General features: G+C 43.4%; 1 protein-coding gene across 1 annotated transcript in view; it reads left to right on the top strand.

The window, feature by feature from the left end:
- Window positions 1-23,977, top strand: part of LOC308297464 (rap1 GTPase-GDP dissociation stimulator 1-B) — a gene marked incomplete at both ends in the record, with an annotated part of 57,046 nt that extends 33,069 nt beyond the window's left edge. The window contains 11 exons of the mRNA XM_080740870.1: window positions 7,388-7,513; window positions 8,720-8,848; window positions 9,638-9,763; window positions 10,354-10,497; window positions 11,400-11,531; window positions 12,367-12,501; window positions 15,810-15,935; window positions 17,799-17,938; window positions 19,582-19,708; window positions 20,979-21,107; window positions 23,850-23,977. Of these exons, the coding sequence (XP_080596996.1) occupies window positions 7,388-7,513; window positions 8,720-8,848; window positions 9,638-9,763; window positions 10,354-10,497; window positions 11,400-11,531; window positions 12,367-12,501; window positions 15,810-15,935; window positions 17,799-17,938; window positions 19,582-19,708; window positions 20,979-21,107; window positions 23,850-23,977 (1,442 nt within the window). The remainder of the gene's footprint in view (window positions 1-7,387; window positions 7,514-8,719; window positions 8,849-9,637; window positions 9,764-10,353; window positions 10,498-11,399; window positions 11,532-12,366; window positions 12,502-15,809; window positions 15,936-17,798; window positions 17,939-19,581; window positions 19,709-20,978; window positions 21,108-23,849) is intronic.
- Between the last annotated feature and the right edge of the window lie 595 nt (window positions 23,978-24,572).

Here is a 24,572-nt window from a genome sequence, read left to right as displayed (position 1 = left end):
ATGGTATAACTTTAAGTTCATGAAGTTAACATAAGAACATATAAATGCACATATAGAACTTTCAGGATTCCAATTAAAAAATAACTAAAAAATAATTCGGGATTCCAATAAAAAAATAGCTGATCTACAAGCTCAACACGCATCACGGATCTGGAAGCTCAGAATATATGAGCTTTTGAAAGTGTGTCTGTCTGTAAACCACTTGTTGAACATGTGAACTTGTTGTATACACACAGGGGCGGGCTGGCCTTCTGGCATACAGGGCATTTGCCCGGTGGGCTGGTGGGCTAGGGGGCTGGGGGGCTGGTGGCCAAAAAAAAAGAAAGAAAAAAAAAGACAGTAACATACAGTAGCCTATTGTCTACTGCATATTGAGCAATCAAAAACAACTTGTTTGTCCAATTCTCAGATCAATATTTTCCATTCATTAGCTAACTAGCCAAAGTTCTGACACATTTTGGCACTAAATCATGTTCATACTCTGCTTGTTGGTGGTGAGAACTGTACGCTAACTTATACAATTTATGGATGTGTAGTTGCATAGAGTTATCATTTATGATGTCGGTAAAAGTTGTGATATTAAAAGCTTGTGTATTTATATGTGCCGCCCTCGACCCAACAAGTCGGTAGAGTATCTGCGCGCGCGCTGGTTGTGGGGGCTGGTCTGGCCAAGATGCCAGGGCTGAATTTTAGTCCCAGTCCGTCCCTGTATACACAACCTATAAGACGTCTTAACGAGAGCTTTGTGAATAAATAATAACTACATTTATTCCGTCTGAGCTAGTGTTGATTTCGATGGCGGAAAATCTTCATCGACTACCTTATTTCACTGACGAAAACGAAATAAAACCGAAATAAAAACAAAGCATGATGAATAAAACTATGGCTAAAAATATTGACAATTTTGTCAAAAAATGTACAGAAGATTCAGGGAGGGAGAGGAAATCCAGTAGAACTAAAACACAAGTCATTTTATTTTTGGGTTTTGCTCGGCTGTATAGCCGATCTACAAGCTCACAACCTGCTGCGGCGCAGCTTTTTACTATGTTCAGCATGGAACCAAGTGTAAAACCCGCCATTACGACGCCATCAAGGTCGGCCAATTCACATTTTTGTTGACAAAACCAACTGTAGATTTAGTAGACTAAAATCTTGTGGTATTTAGTTAAAGCAGTGGCGACACCGGCCGAAATGTAACATTATGATACAGTAGGTCACGTGGTGTTTCTTCAAACAGTCTGAAAAGGAGGCGGGGTCGTATCAGTTAGTAGTGAATGTATACTTCGTCCGTCGTGCGGTGCCGCGCAATGTATTCTTCGTCCGTCGTGCGGTGCCGCGCAATGTATACTTCGTCCGTTGTGCGGTGCCGCGCACAACGTGATGTGATGCCTTGTTGTTAGCGTTTAGCCCGGCTAGCGCTGCACCGCACGGCTATTTGCGAGAGCTATTGTGTGTGTACACTACACACACACACACACACACACACACACACGCGAAAGCACACACACACAGGCTACACACACACAGAGTGTATGAGCCACGAGTGACGGACCTCCTCTGCGGAGGTCGGAGGAGGAGATCGCTGGACCCTCGTTCTACGCTTGCTCCAGTCAGGTTTAGGTCAATATACAGCAGGGTATGGCCGACAAAACCGTCTCATAGACGGGGAGAAGCGTGTTGACCCTCGTACACCTTTTTTGACACCTTTTTTGAAGAAGACATGTACTTTTTTATCGGTCTAACCATTGATTTTATAGCGAATGCTATATATTTTTTACCCCTAGAACTGATAGTTTTAAAGTTGGTTTAGAAAGTCGGAAACACACCTCGGACAGCTTTTTTTGGGGCAGTTTCAAAAGATAATGATATGGATACTCGACTCCGCCCCTCCCCCCATATTAGCCCAATCAAATTAATTTATTTCAGTTACTGTACAGAAAGTACTACTTTCATTACAGTAACTACAATAAATTAATTTGATTGGGTCATTTAACATGGGGGTACATGACATCATTAAAAAAATTGGCTAATTTGATAGCCTTAATTAGCTGTTTTGGCCGTGTCACGCCCCCTTTAAGTAAAACCAGACAAAAACTAAAACATTTTATATGTTTCAGCTCAGGATGAACGACACCAATTAAGTTTAACCATACCATTTATTGCAATGATATAACCAGTTATGCAATGATATTGCATCTTTAGATTGGCGATGTAGCTCTGCTGTGATAATCAAATTACCTGCTCGAACATGAGCCATAATCTCATATATCACAATCTCCCAGAGCAAAATATAAGTACAGACATACCACATGACATGAACCGGTTGAAAACACAGAGATTGATCATAAACACAGATGATCCATCAACCATAATACATGCACATGAATTCACCCTTTGTCAGCCTTCTGGTTGGTCCCTGACTGACCAACCAGCAGACTCTATCTGCCTTGTCCCGCCCTGGTTCTGCCTTTTTGATGTTGAATTTGCTAAAACATAATTTTTGTAGAAATAAAAACATTTAAAAACATGCTGAGTCACTATATTGCCACTGAGCAGCTCCATTTCACTGAAACCAAGTTTTAAATTAGAATTGAACACACAGAATAACAATACGAAGCAACTGAATTAGAATGGTAGTGGATGGAGTGTCCCACCAAATGTCCCACCAAGACACTGCAACCAATGGGTGTGAAGTGGGATGGGACAATGGGCGGGACTTGACAAAGGGTGAATTGAACAGCCAGGGGAAGGAGGCCGGGGAGGTGGAGGGATTTTTTAACGCTGACAGCTGACCGTTCAGCGTGGTGGCTACACGAAGACTGAGCCGAGAATAGAGACTTGCTTAAATGTACCGCCTGAGATGCACTGTGGGTAGCAGGGCGTATACTTGAGAGCAGGGGCGTCACACCAAATTCTGGGCCCTGGGTACAAGGATTCACTGCGGGCCCCCCATGAATGTTAACCATTGAAAAACAGCAGATATACAAGCTCACAGCGCGGCACCGAGTGCCGCGCTGCGAGCTTGTAGATCTGCTATTTTTGAAAAATCGTGAAAATGTGTGCAAGAAACCTATGTCAAGGACCCCCAAGATGATATGTATTTGGCCACGGACCCCGATCTCAAAATATTTAGTTCCAGGGACCCCCCAGAAGCAGAATTTCAGTTAGAAATGTTCACTTAAAAAAATACATAGATTCAAAGATTTTCACACATTTTCACAACTTTTCAAAAATAGCTGATCTACAAGCTCGCAGCGCGGCACTCGGTGCCGCGCTGTGAGCTTGTATATCTGCTATTTTTCAATAGATAAAGTTACTAGGGCCCCTACACCAATTGGGCCCCAGTAACTCAGTCCCACTTTCCTACCCCTTGTGACGCCCCTGCTTGAGAGCTCTAACCGAATGAGAATGAATGAGGAGTAACAGACAGCACTGTGGGAGTGTGAATGAATTAACGTACTGACGAATGGATGACGGGGGGGGGGGGGGGGGGGGGGGGGGTCCGGGGAATAAGATAACAACGGATCCTGCCTTCCACAAATAAAAGAACTACCGCAGGCTCCATTTCAGATGACTAAAATCTACTAAAACTCAATGAGATTTTATTCAAAAGACTATGACTAAAACGAAATCAAAGTCTGCTATCAGAATCAACACTACGAGCCAGCGCTGTGCCAAAAAACAGCCAGAAGAGTGAGGTTCTCTCTTTCTTTCAGAAACCCCTGTTGTGGGCTTCGATGCCACTTGGAAGGCTTCATTGATTTCCTTTCCCAGGGTGCACTGCGCTGGTTTTCCTTGGCCTCTCTAATGAGGCCCCCCCGGTGAACAAGTCCTCCACGGGAGAGTGTTTTCTGCTGGTGTTTCAGTCTGAGTGTATCAAAGGCTGCATTCGGAAATTCGCACCGGGTGTGTGCTCAGTGAAGTGAGTGCCTAAACCGGGGGTCAGCAACCCGCGGCTCTAGAGCCGCATGCAGCTCTTTAGCGCCACCCTAGTGGCTCCCTGGAGCTTTTCAAAAATGTATGAAAATGGAATTGTTTTAACGATTTTTTTATTGTCACTGTCGGGCAGAAACCTTGTATCTCCAAGTTTCAAATTTGTATGTTTTTTTCCCCCCGCAAAGTAAAGCCCTGCTTCATCATACAAGACTGACGCACAAAAGTAGTGAAAACAACAGATCTACAAGCACACAACACCTCGCGGTGCGAGGCGTTGTGTGCTTGTAGATCGGCTGTTCTCACTAGTTTAGTTCATTTTTTAAATGATAAATACAAAACGAAGTTTTGGACATACAAGTTTTCCACCCGACAACGACAATAAGACTTTTATAATTTTTTGCGGCTCCAGACACATTTCTTTTGGGGTTTTTTGGTCCAATATGGCTCTTTCAACATTTTGGGTTGCCGACCCCTGGCCTAAACCTAACCCTAATCCTAACCCTAACCTCAGTAAAACTATGCCTAAACCTAACCCTAACCCTAACCCTAACCTTAACCTCAGTAAAACTATGCCTAAACCTAACCCTAACCCCTAACCCTAACCAGACCCGGTGCGCATTTCCGAACGCACCCTTTGATACACTCGGACTGAATCACCAGCAGAAATCATTCTCCCAGTCTGAAACCAAATTCTAAAAGAAAAGCACGAGAAACGAACACACTTGGGAGTATTTGTGATGTGCTACACGTGCAGGACTAGCTGTCATGTGCAGGGGTGTTGCACCAAATTCTGGGCCCTGGGTACAAGGATTCACTGTGGGCCCCCCATGAATGTTCTTCCTAGGGGGAGGGGGGTTTAACCCATTTAGACTGGGAACGCATTATTATGCTTTATTTTGTGCTTTAACTATTGAAAAATAGCAGATATACGAGCTCACTGTGCCGCGCTGTGAGCTTGTAGATCTGCTACTTTTGAAAAATCATGTTTTTTTCTGGTCAGTGAGGCTCAAACCTTTTCATGTGAAGGACCCCCAAAATGATATGTATTTGGCCTCGGACCCCCATCTCAAAATGTTTAGTTCCAGGGACCCCCCACGGAAGCAAAATTTGAGTTACAAATGTTCGCTTAACAAACACATATATTCAAAGATTTGCACACATTTTCACAACTTTTCAAAAATAGCAGATCTACAAGCTTGCAGCGCGGCACTCGGTGCCATGCTGTGAGCTTGTATATCTGCTAGTTTTCAATAGCTAAAGACAGGCCCTAGTAGACGGGCCCTAGTAACTCAGTCCCACTTTCCCCCCCTTGTGACGCCCCTGGCTGTGTGTGCACTCAAGCAGGACTAGCTGTCATGCGTCTGATCCATGCTTTGCATTGGGATCTCTTTGACACAGCCTTATGGTCGCTCTGACGGATTCTGTGCAGAAACGTGTTCATTTTTACCGCTCATTTCGATATTTCACTCATATTCTTTTAAATACCTTTTCATGATTTTTGCTATTTATCATTACATTTTAGTCGACTAAACCTACAGTTGATTTAGTTGACTAAAATGTATTTTATTTTATTATGTTTTTATATAATTTTTATCCCACGATTTTGTAACGCATTTTTTCACCCAGTGCCAATTGCTTATGTAATCCTGGGCTCTGCTCTCGACTACCGCGCCTGGGGAGACAACGGACTGACCTCATGCTATTGAACACCCTTTACATCTGAGTGTTGGTTAAAATAATATTGAACCAATGGAAAGTATAGCAAAAAGTGCTTGGGACAAAACCTCCTAACTCCACACTTTCTGCCAAACCAGCTAACTCCAACCGATTGGCCCTCTCTTTTTTTCATAAATATGTGCTATTGAACACCCTTTACGTCTGTGTGTTGGTTAAAATAATATCGAACCAATGAAAAGTAGTAAAAAGCCCTTCGGTCAAAACCTCCCGAAAATGTACATTTTGGAGTTAGGAGGTTTTGGCCTGACAGCAGGGTGAGTGTGAAAATATAGTGGCCCTCTCCATCATCAAAGTTGCCCAACCCTGAGCTAGATGTTCAACTCCAGCAGCAGCAGTACCTTGAGAATCTGTCCTCAGTTGACTGTTTACATCACCTTGTTCTGCCTCTGAGTTCTTCTTACCAGGACTATCAGTCAATTTAAATGTGCTGTCATGGACACGGACATTTATAGCATCTACTATAATAAACCTGCAACAATGTTTGAAATACACAGTGTGTGTGTGTGTGTGTGTGTGTGTGTGCGTGTGTGTGTGTGTGTGTGTGTGCGTGTGCGTGTGCGTGTGCGTGTGTGTTTGCATGCGTGCGTGCGTGCGTGCGTGCGTGCGCGTGCTTGCGTGGTAGGGTTGCCAAACGTCCCTTGCAATATGCATTGCTATGCATTTGATGCCCGTGCTGTCCTCAATGGCTTATTGTAAATCGCTCTGGATCAAGAGTTTCTGCTAAATTACTAAATTGTAATATGGAATCGTCCCTTAACTGGGAACTAAAAGACGTGTCCTGTATTGAACTGATCGGGACACACTCTGTTCCTTGTTGTGGGGATCAATCAAGGCACACATCCTAAGTTCAAACAGCTCATAATATAATAGCCTACCGGTTGTTAAGTAAGGGATAATATCTCGCTGACGGGCTCCTATCGCTTGATAATGACCGCTGAACGAGATGTTATCCCGTTTATTGCATGGTTACTCACTAAATGAATTAATACATTGAACCAAGTAAAAAACTACGAAATATTTCCTTGCTTACAATAGTGAAAGTGTTGCACTGGCAACACTTTCACTACCTCAACGCAAACAAGGAAGTGTTGATCAAATAGAATCCATATTTGGTTACTGCATTGTCAGCGAGTGACCAATCAGAATCAAGCAATTAAACAAGCCGTGCAATAAACACATATAGGGGTATTTCACTTTCAAAAGAAAATTGCTTTTTTCAGTTGCTCGATTCAGTATTTGATATTTGATATACATTTTTTCAGACACGCCCCTTCCTATACAGTACATACCCGTTGTAACTCCAAACTCCATTTTAACCATGATAGATTCATCCATTCATTACCAAAGAGTCTCTGCAAACATGTCCAGCAAGGACGGACGCGCTGTGATTGGCCAGTCTTTGCTTTGAATGGCAGTCACTGCCTTGGTGCCATGGCAAATGCCAGGATGAAACTCATTGTCTTCAGTATACATAGTAATACAGTAAAGCCCCTAGTATTCAAGGAAGGATTATTGTTATTGCTTAATACATTTTAATACATTTTAGTTGACTAAAATCTTATGATATTTAGTCGACTAAAACTGACATATTTCAGATGACTAAAATATGACTAAAACCAAATGGAATTTTATTCAAAAGACTTCAAAATTAGCTGCCAACCCTACACCGAGGCAGGCTTGGTGACGGCTCTGTGTTTGTTTCTTTGCTCTCTAGCGGCGGTGAGGGAGCCCTGCATCGAGGCAGGCCTGGTCACGGCTCTGCTTCCCCATCTGAACAGCGACGACGAGGAGATGCTGCTGAACACCGGGAGAGCCATCGGACGCATCTGCTTCGACAACTGTGAGTGACGATGATGATGTTCCCCCTTGGCAGCACAGGGATCCCTCTAACAGAGCATCAGGGAACTCCATATATGGGCATAAAAGGAATTCTGTTAGTGTGACATCACAGTGAAGCCAGAGCGTGATGTCAGAGCGGCAAAACCATTCTGGTAGAGTGGTTCCCCTGACATCACAGTGACATCAGAGCATGATGTCAGAGCGGCAAACCCATAGACCAGAGGTCTTCAACGTTTTCAGGCCAAGGACCCCTTATTTGAGAGAGAGATGAAGCAGGGACCCCCACAACCGTATCATAGTCTCCATATAGTGTCATTGTTTGATAGCACAGTCATCAGTGTATTTTGGATTCGTGTCAATTTGTGTTTTCAGATATTTAACCACTTGAACCGTCAATACTTAATAAACCTGACCTTTAACTCTGTACTTAGTCTGCTCTTTTTCCCCCTCTACACAAAACCTATTGGCCGAAAATAGCCGATCTACAAGCTGTAGATCTGCTATTTTTGGCTAAAGTTCTTAGAATATGAACACTATGGTTCAAGTGGTTAATGTAAAAAAGGAGAAAAAAGGTTTCTATCACACAAATATTTGGAGGACCCCCTGTAGTAACTTTGAGGACCCCCTAGGGGTCCCGGACCCCATGTTGAAGACCCCTGCCAAAGACCGTATAAATGTGTACACGTCTACTACACGGAGGCGGACAAGCTGTGACGTTTCTCATAGTAAACTGCGACCTTCGGTCGCAACTGGGGAACTGCTAGGAACAGCACACAGTCCAGGGGTGCTTCAGAATGCTTTCATAATATTTGGAATTTATCACTGCCACTTGCACTTTACTTGGTGCATTCTTTTTCAGTCTACGGTACTTTGTATCGGATCGTTTTGCAACGCAAATAATCAAAGTACTTGTGCATTGTATTTTGCAATTTTAAGAAGAAATAAATAAAATAAGAGAAGTTTAATAATTACTTTTCCATTCCATATAGCTACAGGGGTTCCAGGGGATCCCCAGCAAAAGTAGTTAACGTAGCATCACAATCAGTTTAACCATTCATGTTGGCTATTCATAAGGAGCAATTTTTTGTTGCTATTTTCGAAATGTTTGGAAAAATATCTAAAATCTTTTTTTGTTTGCATGATGACAACAATATTGATGATGATGATGACATCAACCCCATACATCAACCTTCCTCACCCCATACAGCGGCCCAGCAGGACAAGTTGGTAGAGAGCGGTGTTATACCCAGACTGGTGACCATCATGAGGTGCTACCCCGAAAACGACCCACTGGTCAACGTGTGTCTGCTGGCCCTCTGCAACCTGGCGGATATGGGTCAGTACTGAACCACTGGTACACTTTAATACCACTTGAATTATATGGGTCCATTATACACTTTAATACAACCTGAATGATATGGGTCCATTATACACTTTAATACAACCTGTTATGGGTCCATTATACACTTTAATACAACCTGTTATGGGTCCATTATACACTTTAATACAACCTGTTATGGGTCCGTTATACACTTTAATACAACCTGTTATGGGTCCAGGGTACCATTATACACTTTAATACCACCTGAATGATATGGGTCCTTTATACACTTTAAAGGAGTAGTCCCCAAAATGACTTTTTTCTATTGATTACTCACGCCATGGAGACTTGACCCATTTGAGCATGCCGTCTAAAAGTGGTCTAATAGTGGTATAGATTTGAACGTTTTTTAATTGTCTAAACTTAGACTAGACGACTAAACGATGTCCAATAGTCGTCTAAATGTAGACCGTCTATATTTAGACAACTATTAGACATCTATTAGTCGTCTAGTAGACTAGACAACTAATATATGTCTAATAGTCGTCTAAATGTAGACCGTCTATATATTTCAAATCTATACCACTATTAGACCACTTTTAGACGGCATGCTCAGTGGGGAGTTCAATAATATTTGTAGTTTTTTGTCTATGGCTATTTTCAGTGAAAGCGTTTCCCATAATAACAGAAAACTGGAAAGACACAAAGGGCACTAAGAGACTCCGGTCAACCGTATAGGCAGTTTAAGTGGTTAAGAAAAGAGCAGATCTACAAGCTGCGTTGTGTGTGTGTTGCTGCATTCAGACTCGGCCAGGGAAGCGCTAGCAGAGCAGAACGTTGCAGACGTCCTGACCTTCCAGCTGAAACGGGCGCCTGACGCCGAGCGCAGACACGTCATCCTGGAGGTCCTGGGGTCACTGGGAGAGAGTGGTGAGACCACAACACACACACACACACACACACACACACACACACACACACACACACACACACACACACACACACACACACACACACAAAAGACTTTTGTACATTTGAAAATGTGTGAAACGCAGTATTATTGATACTTGAGTAAGAAATATGAGTAATTTTTCCACCACTGCACACACACACGCACACACACACACGCAGGCCCACAAAGTATAACATGAGGAGGACGGAGTGTAATGCTGCTAGTTTTAGCCCTGTATTCTGTTTACAATCAGCATTAAGAATTCTCCATACAAAGACTGTGCCTTTCTTTTAATAATTTGACAAATCGAACAATCTTTATAGTCAGTTGTAGCTTCTGGTGGAGTTTGAGTCAGTTACAAAATCAGCTACATGTGAAGGACAAAACACATTGCAGAAGTTGTTTCAACTTTATATTTTATATATTTATGGACAATCCTATTTTTTTTACAAACAATTTTTGACACTCTCATTGTTTATTATTTGTATTTATGTTATTACATCTTGAGTCTGTCTGTCTGTCTGTCTGTCTGTCTGTCTGCCTGCCTGTCTGTCTGTCTGTCTGTCAGATGTGCTGAAGCTACAGTTTGCAGAGTCGGGGGTCCCCGAGTCCCTGTCGGAGATGATCCGGGGGCTGCAGGGGGGCTCGGACCCTCACGACCTCTGCAGCATCAAGATCGCCTCCAACCTCATAGTGTCTCTGCTGCTCGGAGGTGAGCCTGTAGTTGTCCAAGCAGCCTTGCTTTGATGTATGTATGTGCAAAACATATACACGCTTGCACGCTTTTATATCTGCACATTTTTAACCACCAGCGCAAAAATCTAAAATTACACAGACGCCTTCCTGGATTTAATGCTGGTGTCCTTCTAGACTGGGTTGTGAACTGGTAGAGCATGGTTAAAAAGGTCAATAAAATGGAATTCATAAAATCACTGTCTGTCTGTCTGTCTGTCTGTCTGTGTGTGTGTGTGTGTGTGTGTGTGTGTGTGTGTGTGTGTGTGTGTGTGTGTGTGTGTGTGTGTGTGTGTGTGTGTGTGTGTGTGTGTGTGTGTGCGTGCGCGTGCGTGCGTGTGTGTGTGCGTGCGTGTGTGCGTGCGTGCGTGCGTGCAGGCACATGCACACATACAGTAGACATCAAAAGGGGGCTTGAGCCCCTGCCCTTTTACAGGTCTGTAAAAAACAGCCCTCTCCAGAGCATGAATGCAGTTTTTACTATGGAGAAAGAAATGCAAATGACCTCTTTCCATGCAACACCTGAAGGCAGCATTCAAGAGAATTGTCCAAACTCTCCTGAACTTGAATGCAGCATCTTACGTTGAGAAAATTGCCCTCTCTGTGTAGAAATCCATGTTGTTAACACCACATCTCCAGTAATGGCTTGATTATGCTTAGTTCAGTGTGGTATCGAGCACTGAAAATAGCCGACCTCCAAGCTCACAACGTGTTGCGCTGCGACGCGTTGTGAGCTTGGAGGTCTGCTATTTTCGATATTTTCACCAAAAGGCCCTTTTAGAAATATCAGCCCCTGCCTCTCTAACATTCTCTGTGCGTCCCTGCGTGTTTGTGTGTGTGTGTGTGTGTGTGTGTGTGTGTGTGTGTGTGTGTGTGTGTCAGATGAGTCCATGCAGAAGTGTTTCGGTGAGGGGACGGGCATGGTGTACCAGGACGTCCTCTCGTGGCTCCAGTGTTCCAACACTCAGCTCCAGCTGTCTGGAGCTCTGGCCATCGCCAACTTTGCCAGGAACGGTGAGATTGACGCCAAACTGGACGCAACAAATGTGCCAAAATCCCCCAGTTGCCCTACTGCACAGGCCTTGTTCTGGAGGGACAAACGTGGCATGCTGATGCTTGGAGCGTAGAAACAAGGGTGTTGCACCACATTCTGGGCCCTGGGTACAAGGATTCACTGCAGGAAGAGGGGGTTTAACCCATTTAGACTGGGAACAGGTTATCGAAAAAACACGGCCTGCTCACATATTAGGAGGGTATTATGAGTCACCAGAAAAAGATAATGGGTGTTTTTAATGAATCTATCATGGTTAAAATGGAGTTTGAAGTTACAATGGGTGTGTGTGGGGAGAGGCCCTGGGCGTGTTGGAGCTGGTAACATTTACATCAAATATCTAAATACTGAATGAAGCAAATTAAAAACTGTTCAGGGTGTTCATACAAGCCTGATTAGACCTAAAACGTTTTTTTGAAAGTGTAATATCCCTTTAACTGGAGCTCAGTTAGCCTGTTCTTGAGAGACTACTATGACAGTGGTTCTCAAACCTTTTCATGTGAAGGACCCCCAAAATGATATGTATTTGGCCACGGACCCCCATCTCAAAATATTTAGCTCCAGGGACCCCTCAGAAGCAAAATTTGAGTTACAAATGTTCGCTTTGAAAATACATATTGTCAAAGATTTGCACACATTTTCACGACTTCTTCAAAAATAGCAGATCTGCAAGCTCGCAGCGCGGCACTCGGTGCCGCGCTGCGAGCTTGTATATCTGCTATTTTTCACTGGTTAAAGCGTTCAATAATTCTAGGCCTACATGGGTTTTAAATGTGCTTTCCACCACGTGTCTCTCAGACAGTAACTGTGTGAAGATGTTGGATCTGGGCGTGGTTCCTCACATCCTCAACCTGCTGGAGCAGCACGTGGACGAGGGAGACGTCTCTGTTCAACACGCGGGACTGAGCGCACTGAGAAACCTGGCCATTCCTGGTATTACACTTTTTATTCAATTCTTCTTCTTTATTAGGATACCCATTTGGGCATTCACCAAATATTCGAATATTCGAATATCAAAGTCACTATTCGACGCTGTTCACCAAAGTCAAATATTCGCTTTTTTTTTCTTCTTCTTTTTTTATTGTTTTCTCTTTGAAAAATATATAGTTTATAAAGCTTGGCTAGATAGGAAGTCATAAGAATGAGTTGTCAGTGCCCCTGGTGGATACATTTGTTAATGCTCTATACCAGGGGTTCTCATTTTAGGCCGTGACCCGCAAAATAAACATATATGAACTGGGGACCCCCCACCCTGACAAGCACTTGGAATTTTAGCTATTACATTTAATGTGACTCGGTTCCGCAGATAAATATTGTGAAAATAGCAGATCTACATGCTCACAACGCCTCGCTTTGCGAGGCGTTGTGAGCATGTAGATCGGCTATTTTCACAATGTTCGCCTCTTGCTTACTTAATATTTAAGAGTTTGGCCAATCCTGTCGAATATTCGACTATTGGAATACTTTGAGGTCGAATAATTCGAATACTAAAAATGACTATTCGTGAATGCCCTAATCCCCGTTAGCTTCCACAAAGTGGTCGCTAGTCTTCATGGGGTGAGACATGACCTTTGGCACCAGGGACGTGCTGGCCATTGGGAAAAACGGGACAACTCCCGAACGGCTGGCTCAATCCCGGCCGGCCATTAGGAAAAAAATAAAATGTCGGCCTTCGTTCCATTTTCTACCACTTTTTCTAGTCACGTGTTCAAATACTGGATTGTGATTGGCTTAAAACAGTAGTAAATGAGGCCACAATAGCCGGAATGTGTGAAATGCCCGGATGTACATGCAAATGAGGCACATTTCCGAGATCAATACGCGATGAACGCATCCGGGGACTTCAGGAGGGAGTCGGAACGCTATGGTCGGAACACCTTTCCCCCCACCAACAAATGACGGTCGCAGCGGTCCTATGTTTACCAACGTGCGTACTATCGTCGCCGATTTATTTGGATCCAATGCAATCCGCCAACTTTAAAGCCCCTTTTCTCTGAACCTATGCCTTTCTGGAAGCGAACAGCCTCTATTTACGGCCGGAACGGTGCTTTTAACTGACGTTAGCTTAGCTGTAAGCTAGGCGACCGAGTATTTCCCGGTGAATCTGTGCGCAAAGGTGGGGGCTTGGGAGTGTGGGGGTCTGGGGGACACGCACCACCACTGACTATTGCTGATGATGGAGAGGTTCTATAGCTTAGCCTTTATGTATTGAAAATGAGAGGCTCTCTTGCCGATTTAGTAAGAGACTCGTCTCCAATTGCAAGATATTTAAAAGTTATTTGGGGCCATGATGATGATGATATCCTTTTCTTCCCACAACTAGACTAAGGATTTTATATTGTCTGTGTTATTGTTTACAACCACTGAACCACAATTATTCACGTGTGGCAAGATTCACTCGTTTTTAGTAGGCTATATAGTGTAGGCTTAGAAGAAGCCTTTTCAGAAGTTAATTTAATGATTTCCATTTAATGATTTCATTTATCCTCATCTAATGCACCGTATGCACGCTGTTTAAAGGCCGTGTAGGCTTTTCAGAAGTTAATTGAATGTTTTCCATTTGCGCTAATGCACGCAACTGTTTTCGCCAGGTTTTAAGGTCTTATTTTAGTTGTTTCTCATAAGCTCGCAACCCTCCTTGCCCATCGGCCCCCACCTTTGCGCACAGATTCACCGGGAAATACTCGGTCGCGTAAGGCGACATCTGTCTCAGCATGGAGTTGGCGCCATCTGGTGGTGAGTAGAAGATGTTGTTTGTGGCACTATTTGTTGTTATGGCGGAAGTTTTATAGGCAATAATGATTGTAACTTAAGATCCTTGCAAGTTACAACTATGTGTTTTCTTTCATGTATATGGGAAAAAGTGGTAGAAAAGCTATTTACCACTCGGGGTCGGACATTATGCTCTGATAATGTCCTGTGTTAGGGGGTTATCGGACTCGGCTTCGCCTCGTCCGATCACCCCCTAACACAGGACATTATCAGAGCATAATGTCCTCTCACTCGGGGTAAATTGCTTACTTGTACATTTTTTCGCAAAGCAAAGCCCTGCTTCATCATACAAGGCCGTCGCACAAAAGTAGTGAAAACAGCCGATCTACAGTACAAGCACACAAACGCCTCGCGGTGCGAGGAGTTGTGTGCCTGTAGATCGCCTGTTTTCACTAGTTTAAATCGTTTTTAAAATGATAAATACAAAACAAACGGTTTTGGACATACAAGGTTTCCACCCGACAACAACGAAATATAACTCATGTAATTGGCCCACTGGCTTGTCACTTGTCATGATCTGAAATGGCAAATCTTTGAGTAGCAGCAGCGCTATAGAGAGATCTCTCTCTATAGCACGCAATGAGGGCCTCTACAACTCTTTTTCTCGGGCTGAATCAGGGGCCCAGCATGTCCCTGTTTGGCACGATCTAAGTGTCTCAATAGAAGATGCCACATCTCCAATAATGACTTGTTTATGCTTTTATCAGTGTGATATCAAGCACCCGGAACGCGTTGCGATGCGTTGTGAGCTTGTAGATCAGCTATATTTTCAAATAGCCACTGTATAAAATAGGGCTAAGTGGTTTATGTACAGTATGTTTTAAAATATTATAATTTATATCTATAAAGTGCTGAAGCTGGTGAGAATGTTAACCTGGTGAATGTTAAAGGACAACTTTAGTTTTTTTACAACAAGGGTTCATATTTTAGATTGTAATTAAAGAATATAAAAGATGAGTGTTAAACTTATTTCATTTACTTCTTTCTATTGTTTTAGAGATTCTTATTTCTGTGGTTGGGGCATGCGTAGTGGCTAAATATGTCATTTTACACTGAATAAGCCCATTCCCAAGATACAACACAACCTTTCATGGTTGGATGTGACTTAAGGGGGCTAGAAGTGTTACTGTAAAAAGTAATAAAGAAACTGCTGGCTTATTGTGTCTAAAAAGACATATTTAGCCACTTGTACACATGCCCCCATGCCTACGCATGCCCCACATTTTAGCATGGTAAACGCGATAAAACAATAGAATGAAGCAAATGAAAACATTTTAACACTCTCTTTTTCTTTTCTCTAATTACAATCTAAAATATGAACCCTTGTTGTAAAAAAACAAAGTTGTCCTTTAAACTGGTCGGACCAACGGTGCTTAAACCAGTTGCTTTTTTGATACGCTCGGACTGAAAGACCTGCAAAAAACACTCTCCCCCTCTCTAACATTCTCTGCACGTCCCTGGCTTTGCAGGCAGCAACAAGGTGCGCATGTTGGAAGACGGGGTGACGGGGAGGATCAAAACGCTGCTGCGCTCAGACATGCCCCCCGTGCAGTTCAAGCTGCTGGGGACGCTGCGCATGATGGTGGACGGACAAGGTGAGCTCCTTCGACTCTTTTTGGAGTTCCTGATCCGGGTCGGGAGCAGAAATAACTAGGGGTGTAACGATCGATACAGTAACTGAATCGAAAAATGTATTTTAATTTGCAATGATCTACTATATCAATATGCAAAAGCATACAGTATCGTACCGTTTTGGCTTTGTATCAATTTACAATGCAGATAATCGGTATCGAATCGTTTTGCAGTGCAAATAATTGATTGTATGGAAACTAATTATTTGTGCCTTGTATTTAGCATTTTTAAGAGGGAAAATGAAAGAGAGGGGTTTAATTACTTTTCCATTCCATATAGCTACTCTTGGTCTATCGATACATGTGTGTAATCTCTGTGTTCATGTCAAGGTGCGGGCTTGTCCGTGTGCTGAAATATAATGTCCATGTATTTGCTAGAGAATCACAGGGTTTACTTATTTATATCCTTAATAATAGATTAAGGATATATAGATTTTTCCCTTAAAAACATGCACTATTGACACGTTTCACACAGATTTAATTTCTTCGCTAAATAGTTACTATATCGATTTTAATTCGTTGAATCGAATCGTATCGCCATGAATGAACCAATATCGTCCATGTATCGTACCGTCAACCATGTATCGTGATGCGTATCGTATCGTTGTTAAAATGTATCGTTACACGTCTAGAAATAACTTTACGTCATGTCATGTTGTAGTCATCGTCGTTCTATGTTCCCCAGGTTCTATGTTTCCCTCTTACCCCCCAAAAAAGGTTCTATGTTCCCCACTCATCCAAAGATGCAAGGACTGCAGTTCCTCAGGCAGGCTCTCTCCCCATCACATAAACCTCATAAGGGCCAGTATAAGATCAGCCCAGTACCCCCAATTAAAATTGTGTCTGTCTACTGCAATGAGCCCGTTTACTGCAATGGGCTTCCCTGTTGTGGCTCGCTCAGTGGTAAAAGAACGCCCTCTGCTGTTCGTTTACTGCAATGAGCTTCCCTGTTGTGGCAGCATGCTCAGTGGTAAAACAATGACCCAGTTCTGACCGACCATGCAGACTTATGCAAAGGTTACACTGTTAGATGTTATCTGACAGCTGCCAGGTTCATTAAGAAGAAGAGTGAGAGGTTTCTCCCTCTCTCTCTCTCTCTCTCATAAATAAATGTTGCCGACCCCTGTAGTTTGCTGAGGCAACTACACTATCTCTCTGCATTCTACAGTATGTAGCCTATATGTTTACCTTGCTTATAAGAGTGTCTGCTTGGCTGAATGCCTAAATTGTGAAGGGTGGAAACATTTCCTGTGAGGATTTACATATTATATGCGTCTATCTCCCTGTCTCCCTGTCAGGCACGTGCACACATTGACATGAAAGGGGGCTTGAGCCCCTGCCCTTTTATCCATCTGTAAAAAGTGCCCTCTTCAGACCATGAATGACGTTTTTACTATGGTGAAAGAAATGCAAATGCCCTCTTTCCATGCCATACCTGAAGGCAGCATTCAAGAGAATTGCCTTGTCTAAACTCTAGTGAACTTCAGTGCAGCATCTTTTGTTGAAAGAATTGCCCTCTCTGAATTGCCCCACTCACAACGCGTCGCAGCACGACGCGTTGTGGTTTGCTATTTTCTATATTTTCACCAAAAGGCCCTTTTAGAAATGTCAGCCCCTGCCTCTCTAACATTCTCTGCATGTCCCTGCTCCCTGTGTGTGTGTGTGTGTGTGTGTGTGTGTGTGTGTGTGTGTGTGTGTGTGTGTGTGTGTGTGTGTGTGTGTGTGTGTGCGTGCGTGCGTGCGTGCGTGCGTGCGTGCGTGTGTGTCTCTCTGTCTCTGACTCACCCTGTCTTTGTCTGTCTGTCTGCCTGCCTGTCTCTCTCTCAGAGGAGGCAGCCACCGTGCTAGGTAAGGACGAGGTGTTGCTGACTCGTGTCATGGAGTGGTGTGAGGCCAAAGACCACGCCGGGGTCAGAGGAGAGGCCAACCGCCTGCTGGCTGCTCTCATCAGACACAGCCGCAACCCTGTGAGTCACACACTTAAAACATCAACTAGTTCAAGTTAAAAAATGAACTAGTTCAGTTCATAAGTATGGGGCGGCATAGCTCAGGGGTAGAGAAACCGTTATTAGAGCACGAAGGGTTCCCAAAGGTTTCCCAGTTCGAATCCGGGCTCCCCCTGAGTTAATGTCGAAGAGTCGTTGAGCAAGACTCTGAACCCCTAATTGCTCCCGGTGAGTAGGTTGGTGCCTTGCATGGTTTCCTCTGCCACCGGTGTATGAATGTGTGTGTGAATGGGTGAATGTAATGCACAATCTATGTAAAGCGCCTTGGATAAAAGCGCTATATAAATGCACCATTTACCATTTAAGTTCATAATTCCACATTTTGAACTAAAGTTCATGGTTCCGCCAAATTAACTAACTTAGTTCTTTTTTTAACCATATATATATATTTATATATTTTTGGCTATTGAAATGTATTTATTTTTTTAGATGTTGCTGCAAGCTATTATTTGTCAAAATTATATACCATATAGAACCACACACAGCAATTATTTCATCCAACTTATCACTGAGGTGCCCACAATATTTAGGTGCCCAGTCTTCCTGCACTCTTATTGTGAAGGCAGAAGTTTCTAACCGTCGCGCACATCCTGCATGTTTCCACGTTGGTTAAAATGGCTGATCTACAAGCTCACGTCGTCTCGTGGATGCGCCGCGTTGTGCGCTTGCAGATCAGCTATTTTCGGCATGCAACACACGTCATACGACGAAGTATAGTCAGACTTTACTTGGGAGATGTAACTAGGAGGTGACTGACGCACAGCTGCAGACAGCACCGCTCACATATCAACGCTCACGAGGTCTGCAAGTCTGCAGCTGGGTGCTATTGAAGCATGTGAATGCAGAGAAAGACGAGAGGACAGACGACCGCGGACCGCCGCAGGAAAGGGCCGACGAGTGCCGTTCACGTACGTCAGAATGAACATAGACATCGACAATAACGTTCATCAAGCGGAAACATAGAACGCTCAGTTCACGTTCGCCCAAAATATGAACGTGTTCATGAACGAGCCTGTAACCAGGTGTGGTTATTTCAATAAAACCATTGTTGGAAAATGGAAATAAGCAATGTCATTTCTTTATTCTATGTGTACGCTACAGTGCAATGTGCATGCATGGATATACTATTCATTATCTGGGTAAGGCGGAAACCCAGGCTTATTTTGGCGATCGGAAGAAAAATAAAGCCTGGGCTAGCCCCCCGTAACTGTGGTTCATGACATTTTAATTGTATATAAAATAAATATCTTATTTTACATCAGTATTGTTCATGTGAACTGGTTTGTTTAGGCTTATCCATTATAATTATAAAATCGCTATGATTTATCACTCGTTTTCTCATTTTAGTTATTTCGTTACTTTGGTTATTTACATCTACATTGCAAGTAAAGAATGTTTGTACTTTTTCCACAACTGTTCATTAGAAAGGAACGGCTCCCTATACTGCGTATTACTATAGTTTGTTGTCATTTTATATATACAGTACCACTGCATTGTCTGAAGGATGCCGAAACAAAACAAGTTTTACTCTTATGTACCTGTACAAAAGATGTAACAATAAAGTACAACCTTGAACCTTGAACCTTGACTTCCTCTCTGGACAGGAAGTAATCGATGCCGTGACCAAAGCCGACGGGGTGCGACACCTCATCTCCATGGCGACCAGCGAACACGTCATCATGCAGAACGAGGCCCTGGTCGCCCTGGCCATAGCGTCCGCCATCGACATCGGTGAGAGACTCCGCCGTCATGCTTCAATGTGTCAATGTGCTCTAAGATGTATTGTACAGGGGCGTCACAAGGGGGAGGAAAGTGGGACTGAGTTACTAGGGCCAAAGGTGGAGGGGCCTTCATTATTTTATGCTTTATGTATTGAAACATAGCAGATCTACAAGCTCACAGCGCGGCACCGAGCGCGTTGTAGTAAAAGTTGTGTAAATGTGTGCAAATCTTTGAATATATATATATTTTTAAAGTGGACATTTGTTACTCAAATATTTGCTTCTGGAGGGTACCTGATACAATATTTTGAGATGGGCTTCCGTGGCCAAATAGATATCATTTTGGGTGTCCTTCACATGAAAAAGTTTGAGCACAAAGAATTGCACAAATGTTTAAGACTTTTCAAAAATAGCAGATCTACAAGCTCGAGTGCCACGCTGTGAGCTTGTATATCTGCAATTTTTTAATAGCTAAAGCATAAAATGATATGCAATAATGCGTACCCGGTCTAAATGGGTTAAAGATGCGATCTGGTGCTCGTGTTAATGAATAAAACTATAGGGGCGCCCGCTGGCCTAGTGGTCAAGGCGCATACTACATACTAGGCTTTGATGCCTGCTGGCGTCGCCGGTTCGATTCCCGATCCAGACGACCTTTGCCACATGTCATTCCCCATCTCTCTCTCCATTTCCTGTCAGTCTACTATCCTATCAAATCAAGGCATAAAAAGCCCAAAAACAAATCTTAAAAATAAAAATAAAAAAAAATAATAAAACTTCATTTTAACCAATCTGTATGGCAGAGAAGGGCTGGGTAAATGGCTGAAAACATATCAAACCGACATGTGGAACCTTTAAAAGACAACTTTGTTTGTTTTTATCACAACGAGGGTTCATATTTTAGATTGTAATTTGAGAAAAGAAAAGATGAGTGTTAAAATGTTTTCATTCACTGCTTTCTATCATTTTAGCGATTTTAGTTATTTTGATTTCAGTGGGTGGGGGCATGCGTACAAGTGGCTAAATATGTATTTTTAGACAAATACCACGCTTTCCTCCGAGGTGGAAGTCTTGTGACGCGATGTTAAACTATAGTACAGTACAACTGTAGATGTAAGAATGTGTTGTAAGCCACAAGAAAGACAATCATCCAAATGTGAAGAAAATAAATACTTGATTTTTTCTCATTACCTCTCTCTCTCTCTCTCTCTCTCTCTCTCTCTCTCTCACGGTGCGCTTGCGTGCATGTGTGCGTGTGTGTGTGCAATGATATGATACAGAGTCTTTGCGTGATTCATTCCAAGCAGCCAAACTGCTGCCCATGCTGCAGCAGATGTTGGAGGACCCCGCAGGCGCCGTGGAGGTCAAGTTCAGCGCTTTAGGTGTCATCAGCAGCATGGCAAACTCTGGTATGTTCTACACATCGGACCAAACCAGGGGCGTCACAAGGGGTGGGGAAAGTGGGACTGACTTACTAGGGTGGAGGGGCCTTAATTATTTTATACTATTGAAAAATAGCAGATATACAAGCTCACAGCGCGGCACCGAGTGCCGCGCTGCGAGCTTGTAGATCTGCTATTTTTGAAAAGACGTGAAAATGTGTGCAAATCTTTGAATATATGTATTTTTTTTAAGCAAAATAAGGATTTGAAATATTCAAAGACTTGCACACATTTTCACGATAAAAAAAAATAGCAGATCTACAAGCTCGCAGTGCCACGCTGTGAGCTTGTATATCTACTATTTTTCAATGGTTTGAACAAAAAATTATACGTAATAATTTTTGTCCAAATGGGTTAAACCCCCTTCCCCTATGAAGAACATTCATGGGGGGCCCGCAGTGAATCCTTGTACCCAGGGCCCAGAATTTGGTGCGACACCCCTGGTGTACACAGTGTGGTGGTTGATGAAAAAACACATATTGTATTTTTGTGTAAACATTTTGTTGTAGATATAACAGCCGTGATGCACAAAGTACTCAAACCCCAGAGTGTCGTTTAGATCAGTGGTTCTCAGCCTTTTCAGACCGTGACACTCGGAATTATAGTTGAGTTGAGGCTTCGCATTTAGTTTGACTCGGTTCCACAGATACTGTGAAAAATCGTGCTGCGAGCCGCTGTGAGCTTGATTGGCTATGTTTCAATAATTCGGGGCTGGCTGGGATATCAAATTCTCCAACTAAAACGTTTGGGAACTGTCGCCTCACAGCTAGAAGGTCCTGGGTTCGATTCCCGCCGGGGGACGCTGTGGGCACTGGGGGGCGTGTTCCCTCCTCCGCGGCATCAGTGCCCACACCCTAGGTGGGGTTGGCGAAAGGATGGGGCTCTTAAGTCTGACATCATTTTGTAGGCAGAGGAGAACTTTTGGGGCCAAAAGGCCCCAGCGCCCATGAATCTTTTTACTATTTTTACTATTTACTAATTTGTCTTCTCTTTCTTGTTGGCAGGAAAGTGGTAGAATTATACTTTAGTCGTTATTTTTGTCTCGGATCTGTTGAAATAGCGAGGGACACATATATGGGGGCGGCATAGCTCAGGGGTAGAGAAACTGGTATTAGAGCACGAAGGGTATAAATCCCGAAGGGTTCCCAGTTCGAATCCGGGCTCCCCCTGAGTTAATGTCGAAGGGTCCTTGGGCAAGACTCTGAACCCCTAATTGCCTCCGGTGAGTAGGTTGGTGCCTTGCATGGCTTCCTCCGCCACCGGTGTATGAATGTGTGTGTGAATGGGTGAATGTAATGCACAATCTATGTAAAGCGCTTTGGATTAAAAGCGCTATATAAATGCACCATTTACCATTTACCATTGACAATAAATCTGCTTGGAGGTCTGACTACAAAATGATGTCACGCCTTAAAAGCCCCATAGCTTCGCATAGCCAGGCTAACTCATCTGTGTAAAGAAAAGCCTGGTTACGACGATAGGTGTTACTTCCGCCGGGAGAATTTCACCGGAAGACTGCAACGCATGACGTAACTTCCGTTAACCGCAGCACTTCCGCCACTTCCGATGTCTGCAGGTTCTTGCCATCCCCTATTGTGGCCAGGGTGGCGAAAGGGCCATTCTATGTGGTTCTCCCCGAGTCTCCTAGGGTAGATACCCTCACAAAAACATGCAGTAATCCTGGTCTCTATAATGGAGGAATGCCTCCCCCTGGCCAGCCGGGGGGCCTGATGGAGGGGAAAGGAACTGGTTGGAATAACGTGTTCATTCCACGCGCTACGTCCAAACCAGGGAAATCCCCACTGTCAGGTGAAAAGAAGCAACTTGGACTCCTCATGCACTGAAGGAAGCATGAGGTCAGTCCGTTGTCTCCCCAGGCGCGGCAGAGGGAGAGCATAGACCTTGATTACATAGGCAATTGGCACTGGGTGAAAAAATGGGTTACAAAATTGTGGAATAAAAATTATATATATATAAAAAGAAAAAAAAAAGAAAAGGAAAGTTTGGGAACCCCTGATTTAGACAGCATGTTGTTTTTAGACGGATGCTAGGTTCATTAGTTTGCCTGCTATCTATAAGTTTCAAATCTACATCATGTTATTTAGATAGAAGGATGTTTAGACCAGGGGTCTTCAACATTTTCAGGCCAAGGACCCCTTAGTTGAGAGAGAGATGAAGCAGGGCCCCCCACAACCTCATTGTTTGACAGCACAATCATCGTGCATTTTGGATTCATGTCAATTTGTGTTTTCAGATATTTAACCACTTGAACCGTCAGTACTTAATAAAGTTGGCCTTTCACTCTGTATTCGTCTGCTCTTTTCCCCATCTACAACAAACCCTTTTGCCGGAAATAGCCGATCTACAAGCTCACAACGCCTCGCAGAGCGAGGCGTTGTGAGCTTGTAGATCGGCTATTTTTGGCTAAAGTTCCCAGAATAAGGACACTATAGAGTTCAAGTGGTTAATATAAAAAAAGAGAAAAAAAGTTTCTATCAGATAAAGATTAGGAGGACCCCCTGTAGTAGGACCCCCTAGGGGTCCCGGACCCACTGCTGAAGACCCATCATGGTTTAGACAAATGCTAGGTTCATTGTTTACCTGCTATGTAATCGTTTCAAATGTACTACATAATGTTATAGATAGATTTGGACCTACATACTTCTCTACATATGTAACTATTTACACCGTCCCTCTGTCTGTCATCAGGTGTGATGAAGGAAGAGATGTCGGGCCTGAACATGAAGGAAAGCCTCAGTAAACTGACTGCACACCCGAGCCCTAAGCTGTCATCACAGGCCTCCACTGTGCTGGCCATGTTCACTGACGCCAGCTAGATCTAGAAGCGACGCACCTCGCTGACACAATTCACTGCAAAATAATAATAATATTCATAATAATAACTAAACGTACCAAGTGATTTTCATCTCTTATTCTTTGTTCACCGTTTTGAGGCATCTTAGATCACGTTATCTTCCTCGGCCTCGTCAGACCGTTTTGCTTGTTTTGAGACCTTTTACTGTACCTTGTTCATCTGGGAGGGACAGCGCGTGGGGATGATCACGGCATACGGAAAAGTTGAGTCGAGGATGCGGTGTCGATATGTGGCAAGAATGCTCATTTCCTGCTGTAGTCCCCTTTGCTTCTTTTGCGATCAATTTGCATCAATAAAAAAAATATATATAATAATACTACACACATTTGTTTTTAGGCGAATCGTTGCTATTTTCACCAATTTCGCAGAGCACCATTGTGCGGGTGAAGTATATGAAACGCACCAGCGCAAAGTGAGCGGCGCTCACTCTGGTGATGTCGGTTTCTGCGTTAGCCTCGCGTGACATTAGTCTCGCAGCTACAGTGTAGCCTAACAATGTGTCGCTAGTTCGAGTCCCGATCCCGATCTCCTTTTGCTGCGTGTCACTCCCCATCTCT

This window comes from Nannobrachium achirus, assembly GCF_963921795.1.
Source record: "Nannobrachium achirus genome assembly, chromosome: 13".
NCBI classification, from domain to species: Eukaryota; Metazoa; Chordata; class Actinopteri; order Myctophiformes; family Myctophidae; genus Nannobrachium; species Nannobrachium achirus.
Note: the sequence above shows the minus strand (reverse complement) of the source record. Positions and strands in the feature narration are given on the sequence as shown.